Source organism: Protopterus annectens, chromosome 9.part0 (genome assembly GCF_019279795.1).
Source record: "Protopterus annectens isolate FY-2018-M chromosome 9.part0, PAN1.0, whole genome shotgun sequence".
Taxonomy (NCBI): Eukaryota; Metazoa; Chordata; order Ceratodontiformes; family Protopteridae; genus Protopterus; species Protopterus annectens.
Window position 1 is genome coordinate 1,773,835,313 of NC_056743.1, and position 22,953 is coordinate 1,773,858,265.

Here is a 22,953-nt window from a genome sequence, read left to right on the forward strand (position 1 = left end):
TAGCCCCCATTTCCATGAGAGCTGCGACTTGTTTTTGAGCCTCTGCCCATTGATTGTTTTGGCAGGTCTGGCCCACCGTTTCCCCTTGGCAGGGTATGGAAATGAAACTTGTAGCCTTGTGACACTTTGTCTAGAACCCATTTGTCCTGGGTTATAATGTGCCAATTTTGAGAAAAAAGTGCTAGTTTTCCCCCTAAGGGTGCTGCCAGAAGATAAGTGCTTGGTGCAGGCAGGGGGAAGTCACTGGGACTGTTTCCTGTATGATTGTGTTTTGTCTTCACCTTTGGAGGTAGAAGCACTCTACTGTTTAGGCCTGTAGGATCCTTGCGGCTGTGATCTGCCTCTAGGGCGTCTGGATCTACCCCTTCGAGGTCTGTCTGAGACTGGAAAGGACCAATTCTTTGTAGGCCAGTGCCTGCTAAATCTAGGTGGCTGTACCTGTAAAAAATCCTTGACCGTCTGCATAGATTTAGCTTTGTCCTCCATTTCTTTAACACCTCTTCTGCCTTAACACCAAACAAGGTATCATGTTGTAAAGGAGCATCTAATAATTTTGCTTTAACATGGTCAGGCAGAGTTTGTTCCTTTAACCAAGCATGCCTCCTAATGACAGAACCCGTAACAGCGGCCCTGCAGGAGGCCTCCAGAGAATCAAACCCACATTGCAAAGCATGCTTTCCAACTTGTTCAGCTGCAAGCAATAAATCCTGCATTTCTTTGTTCTCTGCACAATCAGAATTTGCCATCATTTTCTGTTTAAGCAGTGTCATGATATATTGCTGATATTTGAGCATATGAAACTGGCAATTTAAGGCCCTTATAGCCAAAGTAGCAGATGTGTAAATCTTTTTTCCCCATCTATCCACCGCCCTAGAATCCCTGTCGGAGTGGGTAGGGTTTTTTGCAGAAGAAGCCTTGACCCCTTTGGGACCCTGCAAAATAGTTTCTGGGTCCGCAGAAGGGTTTTTGAAAAGGAATTTATGAGAGTCAGGGACCCTATAGTATCTGTCTGTCTTAACAGGAGCTGGAGGTAAAGAGTCAGGGTTCAGACTAGACTCCGAGAAAACATCATCTACAATGTCCAACACGTGGAATAGCTAGAGGCCTGTGTTGAGGTAGTAAAAGGAAGTCTCTGAGCCTTTTCTTAGATTCTGAAAAATCTTGGCTCTCCCAGTGGAAGTGCTCTCTCATGGTATGCAAGGTTTCCCCAAAAGAGTTGTCCTCAAGAGGAGAAGCTGAAGGAATTGATTCTTTAGCATCAGAATCCTCATAGGGGGGAAGAGAATATTCCTGATCAGAAGAGGAATCAGAAGAAATGGAAACCTGACCTGAAGATTCATAGTCTGTCTCTTGCCTAGGCTTCTTATCAGAAGGGGGATGGGAACCCTGATCAAGGTAATTAAGTCTTCGGCCATTTTGTGCATCTGTTTTTTAGGCATGGAGGCCTGTCCTTGTGGCTGGTGAACTTGTTCCTCTGCCTTTAACATTGTTTTAGTCTTTGTCTTTGTCGATTTTATATATAATTGTTTAGGTCTGAATACACCCTCAGAAGCCAATGCCTGCTCAGTTGCTCCAGACCCAACTGAGGGAATAATCTCCGAGGCTCCAATACCTTGAGTTTCCAGGGGCCTGTTCGACTCCACGTGGGAGTCGGTAGCGGCTTGCGACTCTAAAGTAGCGGGCGTCAGGGGCTGCAAAAAATGCCTCACTGAGAACCGGCAAACCAGCGACTTGCTGAGGAGAAGCTTCGTCGTCGGATTTGGATCTCGGTTGCCTGTCTTTTTCTTTCTCTTTGCGTTTTTTGTGAACTCCGGTAGTCGGATGGCTATCCAACAACATTGTATAATTAAATCTTCACCCAAAATAGCTTAATGCAAAATGGTACCTACGCTTAATAGTGTGTTGGTTAAATCTAGTACAAAACCGACAGCTAGCAACGTCGGGGTCAGGGCCTAGGCAAGGAATACAGTAAGAATGAAAGTCCTTATGAAGTATTTGCTTCCCACAAGAAATACAATTACTAACTTTTTCTGACTTTGGTCTGGAGCAAGAAAAAAGTTCCCAATGGGGTACTTAGCTTTTAATGAAGACTTCGGATCTGAAATTCGAACACGAAAATCTCAGGAGTCGGCTGACCGGCACTTGCGAACTGCTTCTGATTCGGGCACCTCACGGCAAGAAAGACTGAATAAAATGGCGTCGGCTGCATCTTTTATACCCCTGACAACTTGACGTCAGGGAAGAGGTGACAGCAACTGACGCAGGACCCAAGACTTTGGAATTCAGGCTGACTGATGGCAACCTGCCAGCAGGATAACCCAAATATAATGACTGCAACAGTGAAAGACGAAGAACATCCACACATTGCAAAGTATGCTTTCCAACCTGTTCTGCTGAATGCAATAAATCCTGTAACTCTATTTTCCACGCAAATCAGAAATCAACATCATTTTCTGTTTCAGTAAGCCCATAACATGCTGTTGATATTTAAGCATATGAAACTGGCAGTTTAAAGCCCTGATTGCCCAAGGTTGCAGACATATAAACCTTCTTGCCCCATCTATCCAGTGCCCTGGAATCTCTATCAGTAGGGGTAGGATTTTTGGTTGTAGAAGCCTTAACACCCTTGGGACGCTGAGAAATAGTCTCAGGATCAGCAGCAGAATTTTTGAAAATAAATTTGTGGTAGTCAGGAACCCTGTAATATCTGTCTGGTTTACTAGGAGTTGGAGGCAGGGAATCAGGAGCCATGCTTAATTCCGAGAACACATCATCAGCAATGTCTAATACAGGAAGCATTGCCAAAGGCCTATGCTGAGGAAGAAGAAGGAAATCCCTAAGCCTCTTTTTTGATTGAGAGAAGGCCTGACTCTTCCAGTGAAAATGTTCCCTTAAAGTATGCAAAGTCTCTCCAAAAGAATAATCCTCAGGAGGAGATGCAGATGGGATGGATTCCTCTGCATCAGAATCCTCATAGGGTGGAATAGAAAATTCCTGATCAGAAGAGGAATCGGAGGAAACAGAAACCTGATCTGAAGATTCATAATCAGTGCCTTGCCTAGACCTCTTAGCAGGGGGGATTGGGAACCACTGATCAGGGTAATTAAATCCTCAGCCATTTTGATCATCTGTTTCTTAGGCATAGGGGCCTGAACACGTGGCTCATGCGTCATTTTTTTTAGACATAGAAGTTGTTTTTGACCTTGTTTTTGTTGCTGGCGTCGGATTAATATAAAAATGTTGAGGCCTGAAAACACCCTAAGAAGCCGGTGCCTGCTCAGCGGCTTCAGGTCCATCCAAGGGAGAGACATCCGCGTGTTCAATACTCTGAGAATCTCGTGGCATACCGGACTCCGAATGGGTCTCAGTAGAGGCCTACGACTCAAAAGTAGCGGGTATCAGGGGCTGCGAAAGCACCTCACTGAGTACCGGCGACTGGCTTAGGAAAGGTTCGTCATCGGTTTTGGACCTCGACAGTCTGTCTCTGTCTTTTTCCTTGCGTTTTTTGTGAACTCTGGTAGTCGGACTGCTAACCGACAACATTTCAGGATAGTTAAATCTTGAACCAAAATATTTCGAAGCAAAAATATACCGACGCTTAATAGTGCATTGGTTAAATCCAGCACAAAACCAACAGCAAAGCACGTTGTGATCAGGGCCTAGGCAAGGAATACAGTATAAATGAAAATCCTTTTTCAGGAGTCGGCCAACCGGCACTTGCGAACTGCTTCTGCTTCGGGCACCGCGCGGCAAGAAAGACTGAATAAAATGGCGTCGGCTGCATGTTTTATACCCCTGATGACCTGACGTCATGGAAGAGGAGACAGCAACCGACGCAGGATGCAAGACTTTGTTATTCAGGCTGACTGAGGGCATCCTGCCAGCAGATTACCCAAATGTAATGACTGCAACAGTGAAACACGAAGAACATCTTTGCATTGAGGAATTTTCAATAAAGCCATGAAGAATGGCTCTAGCAAACCCTGCTCTTAATCTAGAAATGGTGTCTAACTTGTAATGTTTGCTGAAAGTGTGCACAGAAGATCATGCAGCAAGCCTACAAAATAGAATTAATATCCAGGCCTTTAAAGAATGCTCCTGAGGAAGCAACAGGTCTAGTAGAATGAGCCTTAACAGTCGCAGAGATTTACCACAGGAATCATAGCAGAAAGTACAGTTGTGTACCTACCATAAATATAGATGTTCGAGTGTATTCACTGTTGCAGTCATTACACTAGGGTTATCCTGCTAGCAGGCTACCCACAGTTAGCTTGAATTCCAAAGTCTTGGTCCGGCGTTGGTTACTGTTGCCTCTTCCCTGACGTCAATGAACCAGGGGTATAAAAGATGCAGCCAACGCCATTTTCTTCAGTTTTTCTTGCCCCAGATGTCAGGTGCCCCCAAAAGGGTAGGCTAAAAAACATTGCTAATAAAAGCATGCACTAAAATAAACAATTCCTTCATCTACAAGCAAATACACCACATAGGTTGTATAGGATAGAGAAGTACTGATAAGTCCCAGCAAAGAAAGGGGGATGGTGGGTGGGTAACCTGGACTGCAACAGTGAATACACTCGAACATCTATGGTAGGTACACAACTGCACTATGTTTATCGTGTTTCACTGTTGCAGTCATTACACTTGGGTTGAATCCCAAAGCTGAGGTTGGGCGTCTGGGTCTAAACAGAATTAGGGGTGGCTATAAGGCCCTGCAAGACTGCAGTGTCAAAGTCTGCTCTGGATTTAGAGTAAAGAGGCAAGTGGCAGTGCTTAGTAAAAGTGTGCACTGAAGTCCAAGTTGCAGCCTCCAAAATATCCTTGGTTGGTACTCCTCTGAGGAAGGCTGCTGAGGTAGCTCCTGCCCTGGTAGAATGTGGTCGAATGCCCTTGGGCACTGATTTACCATGTTGTGAATAGCAGAAACTAATGCAGTGTCCTATCCATTTTGAAATAGTCTGCTTTGAGATAGCCTTTCCTTGTGATCCTGCAGCATATGCCACTAAAAGTTGCTCAGTCTTTCTGAAAACTTTAGTTCTGTCTAAGTAGAAGCGTAGCTGTCTGTGTATGTCCAAAGAATGCAGAAGTCTCTCCCCTTTATTCTGCGGGTTTGGGTAAAAAGTAGGCAAATGAATGGTTTGGTTAAGAGCCACACTGGACACTACCTTAGGCATAAATGTTGGGTTTGTCCTTAGAGAAACCCTGTCCGGATGGAAGTTAATAAAAGGTTCCACAGCCATTAATGCCTGTAACTCTGAGACTCTTCTTGCTGAAGTTATTGCTAGGAGCAGAGCTGTTTTCCATGAGAAGAATTTTATCTCAGCTGTATTGGCTGGCTCAAAAGGAGGCAGTGTGAGTTTTTCCAAGACAAAATTGAGGTCCCATGCAGGTATTGGTGCCCTCCTTGGAGTTCTTATGTTTTTGGCCCCCCTGAGGAACTACCTAAGCAATGGATATGAAAAAATAGGGGGGTCTGTATTGTAATGAGCTGAAATGGCAGAGGCATGGATCTTAACTGATGAGAAGGATAGGCCTTTGTCCAGCATCTCAGTTAGATATTGTAAAATCTGAGGAATATTTGGAACAAGCGTGTCAATTCCTTGTGCCTGGTTCCAAGCATAGAATCTCTTCCATTTTTCTGCATAAGATTTTCTGGTGCTGGGCCTCCTGGCCTCCAAAATGACATCCATAACCGCTTTAGAGAGAGGTGTATTCTGAATGGTCACAGTATCCATCATGCAGCTAGATTTAGAGTTCTGAGTCGGCTGTGCAGGATCTGACTGTATTGTTGGGTCAATAAATGAGGAATTTCAGGCAATGTCCAGGCTGGGCCTTGGGACAAGCTCCTTAGGATTGGGTACCAGTGTTGGCATGGCCAATCCAGGGCAATCAGAATCATTTGTGGCTTCTCTTGTCTGACCTTTAGGAGTACCTTGGGGAGGAGAAGCAGTGGAGGAAAGGCATATACTGTAAGGTTGTTCCAGCTGAATGACAGAGCATCCACTTTCCATGCTTGTTTGTGATAAGTCCTTGTGCAGAATCTCTGAAGTTGGCAGTTGTGAGGGGAGGCAAAAAAGATCTATGTCTGGGCGTCCCCATTTTCTTGTTATCATGCTGAAGATTTGTGGACCTAGTTTCCACTCGTGAGGGTCCATGAGGTTTCTGCTTAGTTCTTCTGCCAGACCATTTGTTTTTCCTGGCAGGAATTGTGCTTGCAGGTGTACTTGGTAAGTCAATGCTGTGTTCCACAAAATCATGGCTTGTCTGCAGAGGGGGTAGGAATGTGTGCCCCCCCTGCTTGTTTATGTACCACATGATTGTGGTGTTGTCCGTCTTTATCAGCAGCTGTCCTGGATGGAGTAGGTCTCTGAAGGTTGTCAGGGCATTTTGTACAGCTAGCATCTCTTTTTGATTGATATGTAGATGCCTTTGGCTTGGGGGCCATGTGCCCTGAATACATTTTCCTGCCATGTGGGCCCCCCAGGCATAATCTGATGCATCTGTTGTTAGTGTTGCCTGGCTGTGGGTAAAGTGAATGGCTGTCCCTTGTTGTGGTGACAGGCCTGTGCCCACCATCGAAACTCCTGTTGCAGGCAGGGAATGAGTGAAATTAATGATTCCAGGTTGTGGCAATGTTGAGTCCAAACACTTTTTAGATACCATTGTAATTTCCTCATATGCAGTCTTGCATATGGAATTAGCAGAATGCAGGAGACCATGTAGCCCAGAGCCTGCAGAATTTTTCTTGCAGATAACTGCGTCTTTGTTGCCATGTTTTCGAAGTAAGAAGTCAGTTGCCTTTGTTTGTCTGGCATGAGATAAGCCATCTGGGCAGTTGTATTTAAGCTTGCACCCAGGAATATTATCTCTTGAGAGGATACTAGTTTTGATTTCTTTTCGTTTACTGTGTACCCTAGGCAAATTAGTAATCTTTTTACAAACGCCAGATGCTTTAGTAGAATGTCCTCATTCTCTGCTTGAATAAAGCAGTCGTCCAAGTAAGGATATATTTGAATTTCTCTTTGTCTGCAAAATGCAATTACTGGTGCCAGGCATTTTGTAAAGACCCTGGGCGCAGCAGATAAGCCAAAGGGCAGTGCAGAGAATTGGTAGTGCATTGAGCCAGCCATGAATCTGAGGTATCTTCTGCAAGATTGTCTGATTGGGACATGCAGGTATGCCTCTGAGGTCCAAAGTTACAAGCCAAGCCTTTTTGCCCAGCATGGGCAGAAGCTGATGCAGAGTCAACATTTTGAATTTCAGAAATGTCCAGAAAAGTATTTAGAATAAACAGGTCCAGAATCGGTCTCCATGCTTTGTCCTTTCTTGGTACTAAGAAAAGTCTTGAGTAAAATCCTTGTCCCTGCTCTTGTGGCACTGGCTGAATAGCCCTCATGTCCATGAGAGACGAAACTTGGTTTTGTGCCTCTGCCCATTGATTGTGTGGCAGGTCTGGCATACCTTTTGCCTTTGGAAGGGTGTGAAAGTGGAACCTGTAGCCTTGAGAGACTATATTTAAGACCCATTTGTCCTGGGTAATCATGTGCCAATTTTGTGAAAAAAGTGCTAGCTTCCCCCCCAAGGGTGCTGCCAAAAGATAAATGCTTGGCATTGGCAGAGGGAAGTCATTGGGACTGTTTCCTATATGGCTGTGTTTTGTCTTCTCCGCTTTTGGGGTAGAATCACTCCACTGTTTGGGCCTGTATGAGCCCTGGGGCTGTCTGCCTCTAGGGCAGCTGTATCTGCCTCTTTGTGGCCTGTCTGACACGGGAAAGAACCAATTTTTAGAAGGCCAGTTCCTGCTAAATCTGGGTGGCTGCACCTGTAAGAAATCCTTCACTGTCTGCATAGATTTAGCTTTATCATCCATTAACTTTAACACCTCTTCTGCCTTAACACCAAACATAGTATCATGCTGTAATGGAGCATCCAATAATTTTGCTTTAACATGATCAGGCAGAGTCTGTTCCTTTAACCAAGCATGCCTTCTAATGACAGAGCCTGTTACAGCAGCCCTGCAAGAGGCCTCCAGTGAATCATAACCACATTGCAAAGTATGTTTTACCACTTGTTCAGCTGCATGCAATAAATCCTGCAATTCCTTGTTCTCAGCACATTCAGAATTTGTCAACATTTTCTGTTTTAACAAAGACATTAAATATTGCTGCTATTTAAGCATATGAAATTGACAATTTAAAGTCCTTATAGCCAAGGTAGCAAAGTGTAAACTTTTTTTCCCCCATCTGTCCAGTGCCCTAGAATCTCTATCTGAGGGGACAGGGTTTTTTGCAGTAGCAGCCTTGACCCCTTTGGGACCCTGTGAAATAGTTTCTGGGTCAGCTGCAGGATTTTTACATAGGAATTTATGAGAATCTGGAACCCTGTAGTATCTGTCTGGCTTAACAGGTGCAGGAGGTAAAGAGTCGGGAGACAGGCCGGACTCTGAAAATACAGGAGGAATAGCAAGAGATTTGTGCTGAGGTAGTAAAAGAAAGTCTCTGAGCCTTTTCTTAGAATCAGAATAATCTTGGCTCTCCCAGTGGAAATGCTCCCTCATGGTATGCAAGTTTTCCCCAAAATGAGTAATCCTCAGGAGGAGAAGCTGAAGGAATAGATTCTTCAGCATCAGAATCCTCACTGGGAGGAACAGAGTATCCCTGTTCTGCATAGGAGTCATAAGAAATTGAAACCTCATCAGAGGAATCATATTCAGTGTCTTGCCTAGGCCTCTTTTCAGGAGGGGGATGGGAACCCCTGATCAAAGTAATTAGGTCTTCGGCCATTTTGAGCATCTGTTTCTTAGGCATGGTAGTCTGTCCTGCAGAGTGCTGTACTTGTTTCTTTGTCTTTAAAACTGTTTTAGTCTTTGTCTTTGATGCTGACGTTGGCTTGATATAAAGCTGTGTAGGTCTGAAAACACCCTCAGAAGCCGATTCCTGCTCAGCGGCTCCGGACCCATCTGACAGATTAGTTTCCGAAGGCCCAATACCTTGAGTATCCAGAGGCCTAGCTGTCTCCACGTGGGAGTCGGAGGTGGCCTGTGGCTCTGAGAGTCAGGGGGCTGCGAAAGCGCCTCACTGAGAACCGGCGAACCGGTGACTGGCCTAGAAGAGGCTTCATCGTCGGTTTTGGACCTCGGATGCCTGTCCTTTTCTTTTTCCCTGCGCTTTTTATGAACTCCGGACGTCGGCTGTTTCAACGGTATTATGTAGTTAAACCTTCGGCCAAAGTAATGAAAAGCAAAATCATACCGACGCTTAATAGTGCGCTGTTTAAATCTAGCACAAAACCGACAACTAGCAACATCATGGTCAGGGCCTAGGCAAGGAATACAGTTAGAGTGAAAATCCTCTGAGGTATTTGCTTCCCACAAGAAATACAACTGTTAACTTTTTCTGACATCAGTCTGCAGCAAGGAAAAAGTTTCCCCAACAGGGTACTTAGCTTTATAAAAGACTTTGGATCTGAAATTCAGTTTTGAAAATCTCAGGAGTCGGCCGACTGGCACTTGCGCACTGCTTTTGCTTCGGGCACCGCGCGGCAAGAAAGACTGAAGAAAATGGCGTTGGCTGCATCTTTATACCCCTGGCGCACTGACGTCAAGGAAGAGGTGACAGCAACCGACGCCAGACCAAGACTTTGGAATTCAGGCCGACTGCCAGCAGGATAACCCTAGTGTAATAACTGCAACAATGAAACACTATGAACATCACAATAGTCTTGGAAATCCAAGAAGAAATTGTCTGTTTAGAGACAGGCAAACGCATATTCCTGGGATGAAAAGAAAAGAGCTGATAAGATTCCCTAACAGATTATACTTGGATAAGACTAAGGCTAAGTTGTCCATGTACATCTAAAGTATGCAAAGTCCTTTTCACTAGAGGATTGATGAGAAGGAAAGAAGGTGGGAAACTGAATAGATTGCTTAAAAGACATCTCATTCACCACCTTAGGCATAAAAGAAGGAATGGTATGTAAAAAAAAACCCTGTCCTTGCAGAAAACCAAGAAAGGTAGGGAAGCCAGTAAGGCCTGAATCTCTGAAACCTTCCTAGCAGATATCAAGGTTATCAGAATCACTGTCTTCCAAGTGCAGAACTTTAAATAAGCTGTGGCTGCTGGCTCAAAAGGAGCCACAGTAAACTTCTCTAAAACATAGTTCAATGAAGAGGAAATGTTTTCCTGGGAGGTTTAATATGTAGGACGCCCTTTAGAGAAAGTTTTACCTTCAACCTGGATGCTACAGGTGGAGATATTGGCAGACATGCAGAAATAGCAGACAAGTGAACTTTCACTGAAGAGCATGACACGGCACTGTTAAATAACTCACACAAGTAAGAAAGAACAACTGGAATTATCCACTGAAAATGGATGCTGACTTATTGAAAGACACCAGATGGAAAACCTCTTCCATTTGGATAAGCAAGATTTACTAGTATTGCGTTTCCTGGCCTCCTGCAGAACCCTAAGTATGTCCTGTGAAAAAAGGTGCCTGAAAGCAATTAAAAGTTGATCACCCACAGGGTCAACTGTATGGCTGACAGATATGGATGAAACACAGATCCTTTGTCTTGTGTGAGCAGGTCAACTCTGTGAGGTAACTTGTGATGATTGCCCTTAGCTAAATGCAGAAGAGGGAACTAATCCTGCCTCGGCCCAAAGGGAGTCACCAACAAGATTTTTGGTTTGTCCTGCTGAATCTTCAGCAGAACTTTCTGAATGAGAGCGAAGGGGGGCAATACATAAAGAAACATTCCCTTCCATGAGAAAGATAGGGCATCCACCTTCCAAGCCAGACGATGTGGGAGTCTGGCACAAAATACAGGACGCTGTCTCTTCAGAGGGGAGGCAAATAGATCCAGAAGAGGGGTACCCTACAAGTGGACCAAGTCCAGAAATACATCCCTGTGAAGCATCCATGCATGGGACTGAGTCATGCAACTGCTTAAAGTGTCTGCCACAGTGTTTTGAGCTGATCTACTGCAAACTGCAAGAAGAGTCACCCCATACTGACTTGCCAATTCCCATGCCCCAACAGCTAATCCACAAAGAAAGACAACGTCCCCCCCCACTTGTTGATATTCCAGAGAACAGTGGTGTTTGTCTGTAAATATTTCAAAGGGCCTGGTTGAAAGAGAGGATGATAGGCCTGTAAAGTCAGAATCAGAGCCCTCATTTCTTTGATTTTGATATGCTCTCTCTTCTGAGAAGGAAACCAACAGCCCTGAACCTTCTTGGAAGCAAATGTTGCTGCCCTCCGTGTCTGAGGCATCTGTGAACAGATGTTGAGAAGCCTGAGGCAAAAAAAGAGGAAGGCCTGGATTCAGAGTAAGCTGCTGAATCCACCAAAGAAGCTCTGTTTTTAGGCAGGGGAGGAGAGGAATCACAAACTCCAGAAGGTGAGCAGATTGACTTTAGGAACCATTGAAAGTTCCTCATGTGGAGTTTTGCAAAGGGCAGCATGGGAATCATGGAAGCCACGAACCCAAAAAGTTTTAGAAACTCCCTGGCTGTAATGGAAGGAAGAGGCAGACAGTTTTCCAGAAAGGCAATGAAGGACTGAACCTTGTCAGTGGGAAGAAAAAACATCAGTGTCTGTCCTGAGCCTGCACCCTAGGAAGATGTAATCCCATGATAGAGTCAAAAATTATTTTTTGAAGTTTATAATGAACCCTAGACTTTGAAGGGTGTGAATAACCACCTGCAGGTTTTGAGACAGCTGTTCTGACTGAGGAGCCAGGAAAAGGAGATTGTCCAGGTATGGGTATACACCAATACCCTGGACTCTCAGAAAGGCAATTGCAGGGGCCAAGCACTTTGTGAACACAGTTGGGGCAGTGGAAAGACCAAAAGCAAGACAGAGAACTGAAAGTGCAAGGAACCCACCAAGAAATGTAAAAATTTTCTGTACAAAAGATGGATGGGAATGTGTACATATGCATCTTTGATGTTTAAAGAAACCATGCAAGACTGAGGTAAAATCAGAGGAAAAAGAATTTGTAAGGACAGCATGCGGAAAGATGGCACTTCTAGGAAAAAGTGTTGAAGTGGGAAAGATCTAGGATTGGTCTCCAAGGACCATCTTTTCTTGGAACCAGAAATATCCTTGAGTAAAACCTTTTGCCTCTCTGATCCATACGCACATCCTGAATTGTGCCTTCAGAAAAAAGCTGAGGTAGAACCTCTGGAAACAAACTGAGTTGACTTGCAGGGCACTGTGGAATTCCCATGAATGGAGGATGAGTCTTCCAAGTCATGAAGTATTCCAGTTGGATAACAGATGGAACCCAGGAATCCTTAGTGATCCTTGCCTAAACTAGGATAGAGAGAGACAGACAAAGAGATAGAGGAGTGAGACTTGGAAGAAGTTACTGGTAGTCACACAAAGCTGGGCCTGGCTTGAAAGGGCTGCTGAGTGGAAGGAGCAGAAACAGATGCTTTACATTGTGAAGGTCTTCTAACAGATTTTTTAGCCCTGGAAGCAGAAAAGTATAGTTTTGTACCTACCATAAATGTAGATGTTCGAGTGCTAATACAGCTGCAGTCATAACAGATGGGTTCTCCTGCCATCAGGCGGGTCCTCGGTCGGCCGAATTCCAAAGTCTAGGTCCGGCGTCGGTTGTCGTCGCTTCTTCCCTGACGTCAGTGCGACAGGGGTATAAAGGAACCAGCCAACGCCATTTTCTTCAGTTTTTCTTGCCCCAGATGTCAGGTGCCCCCAGCAGGAAGGCAATACATAAACTGGTGTAATAATGCAGTGTAATATAATCAAAATACAGTAGTTGCAAGCAAATACATCATAAATGAATACCCCAATCAGGTTGTATGAGGATGTGTTAGCCTATAGGCCTGTCCCAAGAGGGGAAGGAGGGAGGGAAACCTGGACTGCAGCTGTATTAGCACTCGAACATCTACATTTATGGTAGGTACAAAACTGTACTATGTTCATCGTGCATACAGCTGCAGTCATAACAGATGGGTAGAATCCCAAAGCTAAGAAAGGGGTGGTAGGCACTAGGTGGAACTAGGAGGAGCCAAAATGCCCTGCAAGACTGCAGTGGCAAAGCCTGCTCTAGTTTTGGAGTATAATGGTAGGTTGTAGTGCTTGGAGAAGGTATGCACAGAACTCCAAGTGGCTGCTTCCAAAATATCTTTGGTAGGAACTCCTCTGAGGAAAGCTGCAGATGTGGCTGTGGCCCTGGTGGAATGAGATCTAATGTCTGTAGGTACAGTTTTGCCATGAAAGGAATAGCAAAAGCGTATGCAGTGGGCTATCCATTTTGAGACTGTCTGTTTGGAAATTGGCTTTCCTTGAGCTCCTACAGCATAGGACACAAAGAGCTGTTCTGATTTTCTGAAAGGCTTTGTTCTGTCCAAATAATACCGCAGTTGCCTGTGGATGTCCAAGGAATGTACTAATCTCTCCCCTTTGTTTTGAGGATTAGGATAAAAAGTAGGTAAATGTATGGCCTGATTTAAAGCTACCCTGGATACCACTTTAGGCATAAAGGACGGGTTGGTTCGTAAGGAAACTCTGTCCTGATGGAAGATGATAAAAGGCTGCACAGCCATGAGAACCTGTAGTTATGAAACTCTACGAGCTGAGGTGATAGCCAGAAGGAAAGCTGTTTTCCAGGACAAATATTGCAAATCTGATGAGGCAGCTGGCTCAAAGGGAGGCAAGGTCAGTTTTTCCAGAATGAAATTAAGATCCCAAGCAGGTATTGGTTGTTTCCTTGGAGGTCTTAGATTCTTAGCCCCTCTGAGGAACTGTCTTAAGAGAGGGCAAGAGAATAAAGGTGGATCAGTGTTGTATTCTGCAGAAATGGCTGAGGCATGGATTTTGATGGAGGAGAATGAAAGTCCACTGCTTAGCAGCTCAGCCAAATACTGTAGTATTTGAGGTAAATTCAGTTTTCCAGGATCCTGGCCCTTTTTCTCATTCCAGACACAAAACCGTTTCCATTTTGCGGAGTAAGCTTTTCTAGTTGATGGCCTTCTGGCCTCCAAAATGACATCCTGCACCTCCTTGGAGAGTAGGGTCTGTTGTGATGCTAAGGAATCTTCCATGCGGCTAGATTGAGTGTTTTTAGCTGGCTGTGAAGAGTTTTGAAGCTGTGCTGAGTCAGAAGAAGAGGCATTAGAGGCAGGGTCCATGGTGGGGAATGCGTCAGGCTCCTCAGGAGTGGGTACCAGTGTTGCCTTGGCCAATCTGGAGCAATGAGAATCATCCTTGGTCTGTCTGCTCTGGTTTTCAATAGAACTTTGGGCAGCAGAGGAAGAGGTGGGAAGGCATAAACTGTCATTGATGTCCAAATGAAAGAGAGAGCGTCCACTCTCCAGGCCTTTGGATGGAAAATCCTTGAGCAGAATTTTGTCAATTGGTGATTTTTGTGGGAGGCAAAGAGATCTATGTCTGGCCTTCCCCATTCTTGGATTATGTCTATAAAAACTTTTGGATGCAATTTCCATCCGTGTGGATCTGTCATATTCCTGCTTAGGTTGTCTGCCAGCGTGTTTTCCTTGCCTGGCAAGTACTGTGCTTGTAGTTCCATTTCTAAGTCCATGGCCATGTTCCAAAGTGACATGGCCAGTCTGCATAGGGGGTAAGAATGTGTTCCTCCCTGTTTGTTTATGTACCACATAACTGTGGTGTTGTCCGTTCTTATCAATAGTTGACCTGGTTGTAGAAGGTCCTTGAAAGCTATAATAGCATTTATTACTGCTAGCATTTCCTTTTGATTGATGTGAAGGTGCTTTTCTTTTTGGGACCATTTGCCTTGAATGCACCGATCTGTCATGTGCGCCCCCCAGGCGTAGTCCGAGGCGTCTGTTGTGATGACTTGATTTGCTTGAGGCTTGCTGAATGGAAGACCTGTGTTTGTTTGGCATGCTTAAGCCCACCACAGAAATTCCTTTTGCAGACATGGAATTAGTGGTATAATTGTTTCCAAACTGTGGCTGTGTTGAGACCATATGTTTTTCAGGTACCATTGTAGTTTCCTCATATGCAGCTTTGCACATGGGATTAGTAGGATGCAAGATGTCATGAATCCCAGAGCCTGCAGGATTTTTCTTGCAGTCAGCCTGGTGCAATTTGCTAGTGCTCTGAAGTATTGAATTAGTTGCCCCTGCTTCTCTGGCGTGAGGTAGGCCATCTGGGTGTTTGTGTCCAAGTTGGCACCCAGGAAAATGATCTTCCGAGAGGGTATTAGCCTTGATTTCTTTTTGTTGACTGTGTATCCCAGAGAGTTCAACAACACTATTACATAAGCCAGATGTTTCAAAAGAATGTGCTTGCTGTCCGCTTGGATCAGGCAGTTGTCCAAATAGGGGTATATTTGTATCCCTTGATGTCTGCAGTAGGCAATTACTGATGCCAGGCATTTCGTGAATACTCTGGGCGCAGTAGATAAGCCAAAGGGCAATGCAGAGAATTGATAATGGGTTAAACCTGCAAGAAATCTGAGGTACCTTCTGCAATTTTGTCTGATTGGAACATGCAGGTATGCCTCCTTGAGGTCCAATGTTACCAGCCAAGACTCCTTGCCCAGCATGGGAAGAAGTTGCTGTAGAGTGAGCATCTTGAATTTTGGTACGAGTAGAAATGTGTTTAGGATGGATAGGTCCAAAATAGGTCTCCAATCTTTTCCCTTCCTTGGTACCAGAAATAGCCTGGAATAAAAACCTTGACCTTGTTCGTGCGTAGGTACCTCTTGAATAGCTTTCATGTTTATGAGATCTGTAATTTGCCTTTGTGCCTCTGCCCTTTGATTGTGTGGCAGGTTTGGCATGCCTCTCATTTTTGGAAGGGTGTGAAAATGGAATTTGTAGCCTCTGTTTATAATGTCCAGGATCCATTTGTCCTTTGTGACAATATGCCAATTTTTTGAAAATAATGCCAGCTTTCCTCCTAAGGGGGCTGCCATTTGAGACTTGCTTGGCATGCAAAGGGGAAAGCCATTGGGTTTGCTTTCTGAAAGATTGCGAGTTATCCTCACCACCTCTTTGTGTAGGAGCTTGCCATTGTCTGCCTCTAAACGATCCTTGGGATTGTCCTCTGCCCCTCGGGCACCTGTATCTGCCTCTTTGGGGTCTGTCCGTGGCAGGAAAGGACCAATTTTTGGAAGGCCAATTTCTACTGAAACGTGGGGGTTGTACCTGTAGAAAATCTTTCACAGTTTGCATTGATTTAGCCTTTTCCTCCATTTTCCTTAATACCTCCTCAGCATTAGCACCAAATAGTACATCCTTTTGAAGAGGGGCGTCTAGTAATTTAGCTTTGACATGATCAGGCAAGGCTTGTTCCTTGAGCCAGGCATGTCTACGTATGACTGATCCTGTAACAGCAGCTCTACATGAGGCCTCTAGAGCATCAAAACCACATTGTAAGGTATGCTTACCCACTTGTTCTGCACTATGCATCAAATCCTGCAACTCCTTCAAGTCTGGTTGTTCAGGTTGTGACATTTTACTTTTCAATTGTGATAACAAAAACTGTTGGTATTTTAGCATATGGAACTGACAGTTTAAGGCCCTCATGGTTAAGGTAGCCGAGGTATATACCTTTTTTCCCCACCTTTCTAAGGATCTGGAATCTCTCTCGGAAGGTAATGGATTTTTAGCAGTGGAGGCCTTAACTCCCTTGGGGCCCTGTGAGATGGTTTCTGGGTCAGCAGCATGGCTTTTGTATAGAAATTGGTGTGAGGCAGGAACCCTGTAGTACCTGTCAGGCTTAACTGGAGCCAGAGGCAGAGAGTCCGGGTTAAGGCAGGCCTCCGAGTAAACATCATCTAGGATATCCAAGACAGGAGGTATAGCCAGAGGCCTGTGCTGAGGTAGCAAGAGAAATTCCCTGAGCCTTTTCTTGGAATCTGAATAATCTTGGCCTTCCCAGTGGAAGTGTTCCCTTAAGGTATACAAAGTTTCCCCAAATGAGTAATCCTCTGGGGGGATACAGAAGGGATGGACTCCTCCGCATCAGAGTCTTCAAAAGGGGAGTAAGAATGTTCCTGATTATCAGAGTGCTCTGAAATAATGGAGCCCTGATCAGAGGAGGGGGAATCTTCCTCCACTCTGGGCCTTTTGTCCGGTGGGGGTTGAGAACCTCTGATAAGAGTAATTAAATCCTCAGCCATTTTAAGCATCTGTTTTTTAGGCATGGGGCCTGGAGATGGGCCCTGTGTAGCTTGTCCCTTAGAGTGCATGGTAGCTTTAGACTTAGTGAAAGCCTTGATGGAGAAAGAAGAGGAAGGTCTGAAGACACCTTGAGTGGAGGTGGACCTGTCCACATTTTGAGTTTCAACGCCAAGAGTGGCTTCGGTATCTGTAGTCGGGGTGTGGGCCGTGGAGCCTGCGACCTCGGGCACAGGAGACACCACCAAAGAAGTGTTGTCAGTAGTCAGGGGCTGCGTAGGCGCCTCGCTGAGAACCGGACCACGTGTAGTCGGCTTTGGCGTGGTGTCGGTAGAGGCTGCGGACCTCGTGTGTCGGTCCTTATCTTTGCGTTTTTTAGACAAAACTTGAGTCTGAGTATCCGACGACATAACATAGTTAAATGTTTTCCCAAAATAATGCTGGGCGAACTCCGCCCGACGCTTAATAGTGCGTTTGTTGAATGTAGCACAAAAGCGACAGACCGAGACGTGGTGGTCTGGGCCTAAACAAGGTATACAGAGGGAATGGAAATCCTTATGCGGTATTTGCTTCCCACAAGAAATACAACTATTAACTTTGTCTGACATCGGTCTGAGGCAAGAAAAGTTTCCCCAACGGGGTACTTAGCTTTCAAGAAGACTTCGGTTTCAAAATTTTCGTAATTTCAGGAGCTGGCCGACCGGCACTTGCGAACTGCTTCTGCTTCGGGCACCGCGCGGCAAGAAAGACTGAAGAAAATGGCGTCGGCTGGTTCCTTTATACCCCTGTCGCACTGACGTCAGGGAAGAAGCGACGACAACCGACGCCGGACCTAGACTTTGGAATTCGGCCGACCGAGGACCCGCCTGACGGCAGGAGAACCCATCTGTTATGACTGCAGCTGTATGCACGATGAACATCAGAGGCAGAACAAGAGTGAGCTGGTCTCCTAACAAAACAAGTCTTAGCAGGAAAACTCCTACAGAACTTAGTAGCAGGGGAAACAAAAAGGTGCTTCAAATCTTGAAGTTCCTTTCCTTTCTCTTTGAGAGTCTTAAATAAGACTGCAGCTGCAGAACAAAAAAGAGATGAGTTGTCCAAAGGAGCATCTAGCAGTTTTGCTTTAATGTCATCTGGCAATGGTTGAAGCCTCAACCAAGAATGCCTCCTAAGTACAAGACCAGATGCAGTAGCTCTGGATGATGCCTCCACAGCATCACAGCTGCACTTAATGGAATGTCTAGCTGCTTGTGAAGAAGCTGTCAAAAGAGACAAAACCGGAGTATAATCTCAGAGTCAGGTAACTGTGCAAGGGCTTGTGAAGCCTGGGAAAGTAGAGCAAAGGAATACCTAGACAAATGAGCTTGGTAATTCATTGCTGTAATCACTAAAGTGGAGGACTTGTAAACTTTTTTTACCAAGTCTCTCCAGAACTTTGCTCTCCTTATCACATGGAAATAGTTTAGCACAAGGAGACAACTGGGAAGATTTGTCAGAAACTATGGAAACAACAGCTGGATCGGCTAAGTGCCATAGAGGAACGTATAATCATCAGGCACCTTATACAATCTGTCTGGCCTCTTGGGGGCAGGAGCCTGAGAATCAGGAGTCTTAGAAAAAGCAGCAAAAGCATCCAGGAAAGCTGGCAGGACTGGAGGCACTGCAGAAGAAGTGTCTTCCATCTGCAAAAAAAATCATAATATCTATTTTGCTCTTCAGAAATTTGAGAACAGTCCCATTTGGAAAATTCCCTCAGTTTATTAATTGTTTCACCAAAAGAAATCTCTTCTACTGGGCAATCACCCCCATTAGATTCCTCTTCCAGAGAAGCATATTCTACAGTAGATGTAATTTCTGAGGAATATGCTAAGGAATCCTCATCAGAGGAGTCATTACTGTCAGCAGAGAGAACCTGTTCCCCAACCCTTTGAAAAGGACAGGATGAAAAGGGAGGAACACAAATAGAAAAGGAATGCTTCAAAGCCATCACAGCCTTAATTAAACCCTGAAAAAAGCATCCCAATCAGAATGAGGAGTGGAAGAGACCTGAGAGTGCCTAGTCTTTTGTTTTTTCTTTACACACATTTCTGCACAAGGTGAAGGAGAATAACCGGGCATAGGCCTAACATCTGGAATGACTGATCCGAGGTTGATCCCTTGCAGGAGTGGAAGGAACATCCCCGGGGCCCTCAAGCACACTGAGCCGCGGTTCCCCTTGTGCCTGAACTGGACATCTGCACTGCCTCTGCAGACGTGCCTAGGTCAGATTCCTTAGCAGCTTCTAAATGAGGTACCCACTGAGGAACCAGACCCGATCTCCGAACATAACATTGGATCTTCACTGACCTCGAGGGATATGTTCTAAGTAAGAGTCACAGCTGAAGAGGACTCAGGCCAAGGTTTACTAAACTTCCTCTTCAAAGATGGTTCAGCTAAAGGAACCCTGGAACCCTTCATAACGTCTTTAGCCAGATCTTTATGCCGCTGATTCTCTAAATAGATATTTAAAGCAGAAAGTCGGCTACACAAAGTTTTAGGTATAAAGGCCTGGTGAATAGAACAGGAACAGTGGCTATCTTTATGTGGAATCTGTCTTCCACACCTACACTTGCCCTTCCTGAGTGACATGAACTAAATACAAAAGGTAGTAGCAAGGAAACAAATCCCCAATGGAGTACTTATCTGAAAGCCGGTAGCAACAAATGGAATCAGGCAGCAGACCGATGTACGAGTCAAGTGCTCCAAATGGCAGCAGAAAAGTTCTGAGGATTGTATATGCAGACATCCTTTTATGGCTGATGTTGTCAGAGCATACGTGCGACGTCCCACGTACCTGCAGTAGCTAAAAGCTGTTGTACACTGGCCAGATGTCAGGTTGTTGGGTGGAAGACCTCCAACATGTAAAGAATACTGCAACACTGAATAGGACATTATCAGCTGTTACAGTTATGCATATGACAAACATAATGCTCACATGGATGCTTCAGATTAAGGAAACATTAAATATGGAAAGTGAGAGGGTTCTGTGTTTTAAGTTTACTAAGTATGCTGAGATGGTTTGTACAGGACATAAAATTTTACTTACTCTCTTTTACACTTTCCAAATAAATCTTTATGAACTTGCTGTGACTTTAATACTGACAGCAAGGTCAAGTATGACAACATAACTAGAGTGGTTTCCAGAACATGTGTTGTGTATTGTGAAGACATTCAATTTTTCACAATTGGGCTATATCTCTCTAAGAGAGGTACTATAAATATGTTTCAAAATGGTGGAATTTTGTCATTCACTTTTATGTATATTTGGCATTGAGAAAGGCTAACATTAGCCGAAACCGGTTTGCTTATTCAGCATAGTTTTTACTACTGCTGATATATTTATTGATTGAAGCAATAAATCATCATTTTACATCCTATATGTGCTGGTCCATTTTGGTTTTCTGGGTTTCTGCTTCCTTTGGACCGTGCACGCCAGTCCCACGTGCGTGATACTCTTTGGTTTGGTAACATAACTAGAGTGACCAGCTTTTCATTTTAGAGCAGCATCAGGTAGCATTGTTAATGTTTCATTTTATTACACCCAGCTAATAGGATTTTGAAATGTTTAGAAAACTGGCTAGTCCAGTACTGTCATGATTGCCCCTCCACCTGAGAACACATACACTATGTGCAAGTCTCCAGAACTCTAACTCAAATGCTCAGATTACACCAGAGCTTCTTCATGGAAACGATCAATGTCTTAGACATTGTGAAAAGTTCTTACACATCACTGGACACAGCATTGCTCTCCACCATCAAGAAAGGGGCATTTATGAAAGGCTATGGCTTTCAAAGACTCCCCTCTTCCGGTGTTACTTCACAAGTAATCTTCTATCTTAAGTCTATTAAGAAAGTCATGAAAATATTTACAGTTACTTTTGCTTGGTAAAAAATGTAGACCCTCCACCTTCACAAAACAGATATGCCCATGGCCTAAAACAAAAAAAAGTGTACTTCAGGTTGACAAATCTGCCAAACCAAAATTAATTCCCAGAAAAACCCACACACCATCACCACAAGTACACCACAATTTAAAGTGGAAAGCTATTTAAGGTGCATACAGTACCATTCTTTAACGATAAATACTCCAGCTCACTGTTCTGCTCAACAGTGGACACATTAGGCTCACAGACTTGATTAAACGTTACTGGATCTAGTACAGTGCATGGCACCCCCTCTTCAGCAGCACCAGTTACATTTAAATGTATTCCGTCTGAGGTCAGTGCATCATATCCAGGCCCAGCAATGATGATAACCTGAGAATTCTGTACCATGCTTTCCATCTGAGAACTGCTGACCACCTCTCCTACAGCTTCTTGTCCAACACTGTCATACATAGTCCCAGTGTTTGTGCTGACCTGTACAGGTACACAGACCATTGTTCCAAACTTAGATGAGCCATTGGAGGGTTGGCTTATGCCCCCCTCAGCTGGTGGATTCTCAGTCAAGTCTAGCAAAGCAGTCTTCTGTGCAGCAGGATTCTGGTGGTCCACTGGGCCATTACTGACCTGTTTTAAACTGACACGTTCATCAGAATCAGACTCAGAAGCTTCAGACACGGTGTCACCTTCTGTTATACCATTAGTCAATTCTTTTTTATCTGCAAAACAAAGACAAACAAATCCATTAATGACCAAAATGCTATGGACTGTGCATAAAACTGTATCAACTCCTGAAAAAGCACCAAGAAATACAGGGCACCCACAAAAAGCTATCTTACCATTATCAGCTGATCTACAAGAGGATCATCCTTAATGGGTCAAGCTAATGAGATAATCTTTTCACTAATCATAATCTGTCACACCTTCTTAGAAACTTCTGTTCTCAGGGGTGTACACATGCAATGCCAATGATAATGTGCAAAGACTCTAAGCCTGACATTTCTCCCTCCACTAATGAGTGAACGCCCTCCCTGCAAATCAAGAAATAAAGATTACTTTTTTAAACAAGAAGCATCTTTATTAAATTATCAGTTATGACATAGGCAATCATACATTTATATAAATGAAAGCAAACCATATTGACAATTTTAGTTACAAACATTACACATCACAAACCATATGGACATAATTGTAGTTGAAAACATTATACATCACTTATAATCTATCCAGTCATGGTCAGTCAAGCATTACATAGCTCATTCAAATCCTGCCTTCTTTTAAATGTCATTCCTCCTCTGCATATATTATTTCCACAATTCCCATATTTTTTCCTACATAATTTGCTCCTACTCTTTCTAAAGATCCCAATTCCAGTTGTTTTATCTCTGTTACTATAGTCACTACTTTTAATAAAGTTGGTTTAGACCGATTTCCGTTTTCTAGTAATTGTTTGGAAGCCACCGTAATTAGACTCAGCAAGGCCTTACTAGGTCTAAGCAATTCCAATTCTGTATCACAGCTCAAAAGAATCATTCCCTTAGTTACACCAATTTGCTCATCCAGTATCTCTGACGGAGCCATCTGCAGGGAATTTTTAAAGTCTGCCAACTCATTACACTCCAAGAAGATATGCCCCCCTGCTACCTCTTACTTCCCATGTAAACACTTCCAAGTAAAGATCCTAAATCTTCTAGACTTTGTTGCATATTTGGGAGACAGCATCTATATCCCCATTGTTTCTTTGTGAATTGCAATTCAGTTTCTCTTCCCAAACTTTTCTAACCTCCTCCTTGATAGTGAAGGCAACCTCTATCTTGCAGTATAAATTTTTTTTTTGCCTTTTCCCATTCTGTCACCTTTCCCTCAATAATTATTTGCTCCCAATACCTGGGTTCTTTTAC

General features: G+C 44.2%; 1 protein-coding gene across 1 annotated transcript in view; it reads right to left on the minus strand.

Moving 5' to 3' along the window:
* The window catches only part of ZNF653 (zinc finger protein 653), an 845,378-nt gene that overhangs the window by 575,277 nt on the left and 247,148 nt on the right, over positions 1–22,953 (minus strand). The window contains exon 4 of the mRNA XM_044084632.1: positions 21,238–21,771. Within this exon, the coding sequence (XP_043940567.1) occupies positions 21,238–21,771 (534 nt within the window). The remainder of the gene's footprint in view (positions 1–21,237; positions 21,772–22,953) is intronic.